Source organism: Hyposmocoma kahamanoa, unplaced genomic scaffold (assembly GCF_003589595.1).
Source record: "Hyposmocoma kahamanoa isolate Upper Pololo Valley unplaced genomic scaffold, ASM358959v1 170, whole genome shotgun sequence".
In the NCBI taxonomy this organism is placed as follows: domain Eukaryota; kingdom Metazoa; phylum Arthropoda; class Insecta; order Lepidoptera; family Cosmopterigidae; genus Hyposmocoma; species Hyposmocoma kahamanoa.
Window position 1 is genome coordinate 150269 of NW_020653614.1, and position 9375 is coordinate 159643.

A 9375-nucleotide genomic window follows, 5' to 3' on the forward strand; every position below is an offset into this window, starting at 1 on the left:
TATTTTAAAAAATTGAGCCATTAATCATAATGTAATAGTGATAGAAATTTCATAGAAAGAAAAAGACTGTTTAATTAAACTTAAACAACAATTTATTATAAAAAGGTGTGAATTCAATATAAAATAACTCCTCCCCTGGCTCGAATTCATGCGAAGATCCTCCTGGGCATGCTGAGGATCAAGTTATCCAGCATTTCCTGGGGTAACCTATCCCATTCTTCAATAGCGGCTTCCCTGAGCTCTGGAACTGTCTGGGGACGTGGCTCACGGTTCCATACTGCTCGTTTAAGAGCATCCCACGCGTGCTCTATTGGGTTTAAGTCGGGCGAGCCGGCAGGCCAGTCTAATCGTGTGATATCGTATTCTTGAAGAGCAGCATTGACTCGTTGAGCTCGATGTGCGGGCGCATTATCATCGACCAGTACAAATTGGTGCCCATGGTTTACTCGGATTGGTCTGACGATATCATCAATAGCAACTGCTTTGTACATGTCTGCTGTCATGAAGCCCCGATACGGGATCAAAGGCGTTCTAGCTCCAATCATAATGCCACCCCAAAAGGACACCGATTTTCCGCCTTGCTGAACTATTCCAGTGGCAGTTCTTTGTCTTTCACGGTCGCCTGGTCTTCTCCAGACACGGACACGTCGGTTATCTGGATGAGTGCTCTGTTCGGGATTCGTCAACGAAGAGACAGTTTTGCCAAATGTTTTCGTCCTCACCTTCTTCATTTTGCCGAAGTCTAGCCCACTGCAATCTTCGTTGTTGACGTTGCCGGGAATTGAGCGGAGCTCGCCAAGACCTCCGTGCTCGTAATCCAGCCTGGTGCAAGCAATTGCGAACGGTCTGCGTGTTAACTTCAAGCCCAGAGGCGGCCCTGACTTCTGCTTTTATTTTAGTGGCGTTGATTGTTGGATCACGGGCTGCCAGCAATCTAATATAGCGCTTTTGGGCAGCTGTCAAAACAGTTGGGCGACCGCTGCGGGGTCGGTCAGCTAAATTCCCCATTCCGTGATACCTCTGCAACGTAGCCACGACACAGGATTGGGATATAGCAAGTCTGCGTGCTATTACTCTCGTGGTGTATCCTTCTTCCCTCAAAGTTACTATTCTAGCTCGTAAAACCTCTGATAATCCTCTTGGCATTTTTTCAATCACAACTTTCCGCGAAAAATATCTTGAATCGCTTATAATTGATTAAATCAGATTTCTGAATGAGCGTAAGCTAGGACTGAAAGCCTTTTTATATGAAAAAACAATTGAACGGGGTCATTGTTTTAGGTTCTAATTTATTTTTAAATAAAGAATCTAAAAAGAAGAAAAAATCATAATATAATCTACAGTAACAAAAAAGATTTCAGTTTTTCGAAGTGATCGCAAACTTTTTTTGATGTGTGTACACTGCTTTATCTACACACATATTATAAGCTCTCTGTGATGTGTTCAGGAACCGCGTGTTACGACTGGCGAAATAGCGGCAAATAAAAACTTATCTCACGCATGTCACACAACCGTAGTTTTTATTTTTAATTCATTGACAAACTAGAATCGGCTCCAACTATCATATCGTTCGATATCAAGTAACGTGTGAAATTGTTTCAGAGATGTTCGAAATGTTTAATGTAATAATAAAATGGAATTCGATGTTATTATGAAGCAATAATAACATTTTCACAGATAAGAAATTTGTTCTAACAAAACCGTTTACCGTTACGCTGGTCGTAATCTGCGGTTTTTGAACACATTACAGAGAGTCTATGATATGTGGGTAGATAAAATATATTAACAATACAATTTTAATGGATTCTTGTTGTTACCCATTTTCGAGTGACCATGCCACTTTAGTTAACTTCAGTGGCCTTACAAACATTTTTCCTCTCATTAAGGGTGTCACCACACATCGACACGGCATCGCATCGTGTCGGTCAGACTAATAATAATAATTTATTATTCCATTCACCAAAATACAGCCATTGACTAAAATCAAATTCTCTGAGTTTTACTCAGAGCTAGTAGCTACAAATATATCGAGTGGGTACATCTAGAAGATGCTTTCTGTATTTATGTGCTTGATATGTTGATGCTGTACAATAGAATTTCTAAAATACAAAATATGGAAAAACACCTTTACGTTCTTGTAATACGAGCGAAAAAGCGAGCGTTTCGTGTAGGGGGTCATAGCGGACGCAAAACGACGAAATGTGATTCCGTTTGTTTTGTAATTAGATGTTTTGCTGTTTTTCCCACACCACCGAATGGAACAGCCCCCATTGTTAGAGATATTATGTTTATTACAATAAGAGATATTTTTGGAATATACAGAGACGTACACACAGGTCAGTTGTTGAAGTTGTACTATTAATTTTCTAATTTGTTTTTGATATTTAAACGTGATATAAGGCCCATTTGCCTGATGAGTTGCCAGGGATGGATGGCCCTTATTTCCTCTCTATTTCTGGTTATATACTCGATGACATACTGATAAGCCACTATCTTTATCTTTAACCACTGAGATGCTTTAAAAATCATCAGATTTGGGGCCCCCATATTATAATAATAATAATACGGCACGTATTGTTCGCCGGTTCTTGAATCTGAAACCCTGACCCCGGCCGACTGTGCGCGGAAATACCTCTCCTATTTAAAAATTCAAAATTAATCTTTTAGGCCTTAGAAGAGGCGAGAGTCTAAAATAGATACAATAATAATAATCCATTTATTTCAGACTTACATTCATCCATCATATTTGTTAGTAAAGAAAAATAGTTCAACTAGTGTTAGGTTTAAAAAACATAATAAAACCAGCCAATGTCAGAACAACTGGCTACGCGTTGGCAGCAACGTGCAAGCGCAACCACCGCCCCAGCATTGGGGACTCCAATCTTTCGCGTAGCGTAGAAATCGTCGACATGTTTCTCAGCAAACATGGTTGACGCGCTACAGAAAGGTGGAAGTCGGAACAGCATCCTGAACGCATTGTTGTACTGGACGCGCAGTGTTCCGTATGTCCGCCGCGTGTAACTGACCCACAGGCTGCACGTGTAAAAAGACTGGCAATATGCTTTAAAAAGCGTTACCTTTACTTCATCTGTACATATTAAATATTCTAGTCCTATTTATCTAGTATTTGCTCACATCTGCTGCCTGTAAACTTTTAGGCCTTCAATTCTTTCATGTATAAGTTATCATAGTGCAACTTCGATCGCAGCATGTCGTCCTCGTTTAGCTGTATGTGTAGAGGTGGGACCAACGCTCCTGCCACGTATCTGGATGAATAACAATTATACCGTAAGGCTTTGAAATAAAGGCGTTAATAAGACCGAAGTCAAAGTGAAATAATCTTTATTTCATAGGTAAGTTAAATTACGTTTGAAATTGTCATTTGATTAAACTCTACTGTTGACAGATTCCCCCGAGAAGAATGAGCAAGAAACTCTAAGGGTTGCTCTTTGTATATATGCATTTGAATACATTTATCATTACAATATTTAATTTAAACATCGAGAATACTGAAAGAGCTAAATGGGTCACTACCATGGATTTTTGTCATCCAAGTACGCAGAATTGATAACCTTTAATATAAAGTTTTTGTTTCACTGTAGTTTTAAACCTCGTAAACGGCAAATTTTGTATGTAGAAGCGTATACATTGCCCCATAAATGACTGAGACTTTATGAAGACGACTGTCAGAACAGCTAGCTTATTTTTATTCCTCATATTAATGTTATGTCTGTCACTACTCGGTACTTGGTGTAACGGGCTGGTGTCCGCAACTCGACGTCAAGGCGCCTATTTCGCCTATTATGTCTCTCACTATTGTTCATAAAAAAATAATATTTTCTTAAATGTACTGTGACGTTAGCGTAAGAATATTAATCTCTTTTAGACTTATCACTCACAGACAGAGATTAGTTGAAAACGAAATTACTTTTCTGGATCTTTTTTTAATTAAAATTTTACTGGATCTTTCGGCATACTGTGCCATTAGTGACATCTAGTGAGAGACTTTAGAATCTTCTTCACCGACTTTATACTGGAGTTTTGGCTCAGAATGCCGAAAAATCCTATACACAATAATCTCAGTCATCTAAATACTAAAAAAACCGACCTCAAAAGTCATTCATCCCCTAGTTTGCCATTAGGGGTGGAATATTTTCTTCAAATTTAAATGGGACCAATACTGAGGTACCCTTTTTCCAACAAAAAGGAATTATCAAAATCGGTTCACAAATTGCGGAGTTATCGTGTAACATTCATACAAAAAAACACAAACGAATTGAGAACCTCCTTTTTGAAGTCGGTTAAAAAAACAGCTTGTCACCTATTTGAAAAAACTCATCTCATTTTCATAATACTCTATTCTCACCACGTTCCCGTCTCGCTTTCGTCAAGTTCTCACTACACTTTCGTCGAGTTCTCACTACATTCTCACTGAGTTGTCGCCACAATCTATTATCGTTCTTATTATATTCACACTTAGGTCATAAATTACAACTCACCGTCCCTCTGCGTTGAGAAAGTTAAACGTTGAGCAAGCATGCTCCGTAGCCAAAATCTCCACGTTTAGTTTCGCTCTGCGCGCAGCCATGAAAACAGAGTCTTGTGCTTTGCGCTCGCGCGTCTCCAGGCCGATCACCTGTACATGTATCTTTGTTACATAGCGTCCATTAAAATTAAATGTATTTTTCTTAAGGGCAAAAAACGGAACAACACTTGTCATGTAGACTCACTCACTGATAGTTTATGGCAACACAGGGATGCCTTACTTTCTCGAATTCGTATCTTATAAAGAGTGTTATTCAGAGAAACTTTCTATTTATTTTAAATTTCTTATCAAGGGTGTTAATTTAGATGCATTACTTTAATAATAGGCAAAAGCCAGTGTGTGAATATGAAGGAAATGCGATGTGAAATCAACCTGAAAAATTTGTATGTATAATCCATTTTTTGCATTTTAGTAACTTCGTGCTTTACGATAAGAGTTTGAGAAAGTAAGGCGATTTTTAACTGCGAATTTTTAAGGCGAAGTTTTAACTCAAAAATTGTGAAATTCAAGATTGTTATTTCTGAACGTAAAATTTCCTTCTCGACATGTCATTAAAATTGTCATTAGAATATTGTAAGAAGCCATTTAAATATATCTTCTTAACCCAGATATAGACAAACGTTTTGTGAGCTAGTTCAGGACAAAACAGTCCTTTCTCAAAAATATAAAATTACTTTTCACTTATTTTTAAATATGCTTCTATTTGGCAAGTACGAAATTGTTCAGATATCTAATAAATTTTAACCTATACATAAATCATAATAATGTTTCACGGGAACTGAGTAATTAGTTTTTCAGCTATACTGAATAAATTCACATTTTGAGTTAATACACTATTGTATTAGCAGTGCGATATAACATAAATATTATATTTTAATGTTTTTTTTATTATATTATTTTTAAAAATCATTTTGTGATACTCTTTATAAGGTTCATTTCAATGGCAAGAACTTTATGGTTATAGCAGAGACAAAAGATCAGTACACCTGAAGTAAGAAACCTACCATTGATTTTATGATAGTATATTATTTTAACCTACCATTTATAACGTTCAGGGAATAAGTCTGCAGGCAGGGAGTCCCTCTACTTAGCCGTTCGCCATATAAATGTCCCCAGCCTACGTCTTTTTTTTTTATAACACTGAGTGACAGAACGAACAAGCCGTGCGCCTGATGGTAAACTACACGCGTCTCCATAACATTTGCAGTGCCACTCTATCTACGTATTCTATTGTATTCTATCCACGTCCTTTCAAAATCAGAACACAGTGATATTGGTATTACTGCTCGGCGGCAGAAATAGGTAAGGTGGCAGTACTTCCCCGGACAAACTATTTCACAAGCTCTGCTGCTAGTAATCGTCTACGGAGTGGAAAACAATTTTAGCGACTTTTAAACTTTCTGTCTAGAACATTCGCTATAGTCCAGATGACAAGAATGAGTCTTGCTCAGTGATCGCGATAATGTCACAGCAGTTTGTCAAGAAAGCAAATATGAATACGTACAAGCAAATCAATTTTTGGTTCCAAAAGCTTGAACAATCGTAAGGAATCTTCTGTTATCTGCTCAGAACCTCGTATCGCCCATGACAGTACCGATCTGAAACACACAAGTATTTTTTTATTTTATTTTAGGCTTAGAGCACACCCCGGACACTCCATACAACGGTTCAAAGTTATTTACCGAATACTACTACATACAGCAAGGCGCTATCTGCACACGTGCAAATGTGTGCGTGAAGTAGCAGGGTTACCCGTCACTTTCTCGTAAGTGGTCAGAGTGGCAACATTAATAACAATAATTACATTATGTTCATTAAACAGCCGTTCTAGCACAATTCACGACCATTATAATTAGTAACGTACAATGATGAATGAGTTTCGTAATGAATAAATGAAAACTATACTCAAATATCAAAGCTGTCTTACTTTTTTACGTGTACAAAAAAGTACGTGTTTACGTATTTTTTTGTTCTCTGCCTAGTGTCTACAATGCAGTGGCGAATTTTAGTATCATTACTTCGTCAGGTAGTATGCGCAGTGTAACAGTTACCTGGGAAAAATAGCCATTGGGCCAAGCACTGTGATGCCATTGTTGAGTCTGAATCCATACTGAAAAAAGCGTACAGAGTTACTGAGAGCGTTTGCGCAGTATGTCCTATTCGTATAAGTTTCTAATCCAAAAAATTATGATCCGAAAAGTCACAGGGAGCATTTTATCTCTAGTTGCACAAAAGCGATTTTCTCGGATTGGAATCGGACTTTATATTCGACGTTATATTCTCTTGGAGCCAGTACAAATACCAATCGAATGCAACGGGTCATGGTATATTATAATAAATACATTTTCAATCTAGGTATCACGAATAGTCCTCTATGCAGAGCGTGCAAGAAGGGTGAGGAAACGGCCGTACATGTTCTATGGGAGTAATATTTGTATGACCTATATTTATTTATATTGTGTATTTTGTGGTTGGTTATATGTGTGTCCATAGCTCCCGTGATACCAGGTTTTTCTAGTGCGGGCCTACAAGTATTATTATTAACTATGTATAATTTAGTATTTGCAAAACACTATATCAATAATAAAGGCCATTATTACAGAGATATTATAGAGACTATGATCCTCATGGATATTCAGTTCTTTTAAACTGAACTGGTGTGAAAAATGATATGTGTAATTTGTATTCATTCCAATAATTTGTCTGCGGAAATAAGGCATCAAAATGATACGTACGGTTGCATAAGAGTCTATCATCAGGCCAAGGTCTTGTTCCTGATTGATGATGCGGACAGTCATTTTGCCTTCACCCTCGTATGCTGCCTTGTGCCGCACTAAGCTGGAACATTTCAATTATTTATGCAAATCTAAAAACAGCATATCATTCCATCTGTCAGAAGGTGGAAACTACTGCCTATTATATATATTTGCTGGTTGTGGCAAATAAGATCTTAAGAGAGCTGGGTCTACAAATGCCCTGATTATATCTAAATTTAGCTGTTGCTGGTGGTAAGCAAACCTCACCTGTCACCCTGAGACATAAGTTGACAAGTCCCAAGTGCCTGTAATTTCACCAGCATACTTCAAAACCGGAATGCAGGAATGCTCACATTATTGTTTGGTGGCAGACATAGATTTGGTGGCAATACTTCCCTGGACAAACTCTTTCAAAAGGAGGATTTTAATCTAGAACACAGCAATGCAATAGCAGTAATACCTACCCAGGAGTCTGTACAGAGAACCCTACCACCAATAGAATACTAATGTCGGGTGACGATACTCTCAAACATGCTAATGAGCTAACAGGCAATGGCAATAACTTATAGAATTAGTCAAAACGAAGTAGTGTTTATAAGGCGATTCAATTTATTACCAAGTTCGTGGCGTGGTCTCTTAAAAAAATAATTCAAACAAAAATATTATGCAGTAAATATTAACCTCAAATATGGTGGAGTTTTTTTTACAACCAAATTCGCTTGCCGCACTATGTTCGAAAACATTTTCGTTGGTTTTGGTTTATTTAAAATTTTAATGCGCTGAGCAAATCGTCTAGATTTCTTGAAAACGAAGCAAGTTAGATTTTCATTTTCATATTTACGATAAACGTCAAATTCTTATTTTGTTCAACCGTGGTACCATCGGAATGTCCAACGTTCCAATTTAGCACCACAAACTTTAGCACTATGTTTCGTTTGTCAGTGTCGTTGATTTATATTTATTTATTTATAAAGCATTGGCTTCAGAGCCATCAGCTTAATGGTAGGTAACAAATAATCAAGAAACGCACGACGTAATTTACATAAACTAAAAATTCAATCGTGTAAAAAATAGACTAGACTTTTATTTTTTTCCATCCTCTATGGTCTTAGGCAACATACAAAGATTTGATATATTTCTGACATAAAAAGCGGCAAAAACATCACAAACCGTGCATTCCTATAACTGTTTCTTCAGGTAATGTTTTTATTTCTTGCGTATTAAGAAACGCAATTTACGTCATCGGGAGACGTCAAAATCATGCGTCAAAGGCAAATGCAGATGTGCAATGTGCGGCATTTTGAACTGCCGACCTTGTGGCCATCGATTTTCGCTTTATAACGCTTTAAAAATGTAGGACGTCGGTGTAACTCCTCCATTTTCATTAGCTTCCATCCTATTCTTCAGACTTCCTTTACTTTTAATTCAAACACCTTACACGAAACATAAAATGGAGTTCTCAAATTATAATTTATAGTTTTATGGTGGTTCTAATAATAATGGAGTGTGTTACGGTGTCTACAGAGCTTCTATGTGTGCAGAAGAAACAGAAGAAAATTTATAAAAGCGAATATGATGTGGATTTTTGGGGGGAAATGAAGAAACGTTGGCTGGTGTTCGGCGTGCTACTGGCCGTGCTTGCGGCTGTAGTGGCGCCAACATTCGGCGAGCGTGGAGGCAACTACATGCATGCTCACTATTAGATCATTCTAGAATGCATTGCACACATTTCTAAAATGTAATTAAGTTTTTTTTATTAAAATTTTCGCTTGTTGCAAGAAAATTAATTTACTACAGATTTTTCAAATTTCTTTTAACATTTACGTCCCACTGTTGGGTACGAGTCTCCTCTAGGCTGCACAATACGGGTGCCATCCTCGGATTATGTAATGTTATAGTATAGCATTGGAAAGTTTTGCCTGTTTTGAAATTCATTATGGAAATGGATACACATATACTTATTATCTAATTAGTCATGTTTTTTCACTTCAATTTAAAAGTTGTTTATTTAAAAACAAAATTTAAAAGATGTATTTATTAATTTCTTTACAAAAATATCTGAGTGATTAATAT

At 37.2% G+C, this 9375-nt stretch overlaps 1 protein-coding gene across 1 annotated transcript; it reads right to left on the minus strand.

Annotated features, from left to right (window-relative positions):
- Positions 1-2685: 2685 nt before the first annotated feature.
- On the minus strand, positions 2686-8048 carry LOC113225727 (NADH dehydrogenase [ubiquinone] 1 alpha subcomplex assembly factor 3). The gene is made up of 6 exons (XM_026458129.1): positions 7984-8048; positions 7282-7384; positions 6598-6656; positions 6051-6144; positions 4500-4636; positions 2686-3266 (listed from the first exon to the last, which is right to left on the minus strand). Exons 1-6 carry the CDS (start codon positions 8043-8045, stop codon positions 3155-3157), a joined length of 567 nt encoding a protein of 188 aa, XP_026313914.1. The 5' UTR covers positions 8046-8048; the 3' UTR covers positions 2686-3154.
- Between the last annotated feature and the right edge of the window lie 1327 nt (positions 8049-9375).

Bases quoted from the DNA above. Each gene is read 5' to 3' on its own strand.
- LOC113225727 (XM_026458129.1), bottom strand. From the start codon at position 8,045: ATGTTTTCGAACATAGTGCGGCAAGCGAATTTGGTTGTAAAAAAAACT. The intron at 6,657-7,281 runs GTACGTATCATT...CGCTTTTTTCAG, and splicing joins TGATAGACTCTTATGCAACC to TATGGATTCAGACTCAACAA. The intron at 4,637-6,050 runs GTACGTATTCAT...ATACATGTACAG, and splicing joins AACCAAAAATTGATTTGCTT to GTGATCGGCCTGGAGACGCG.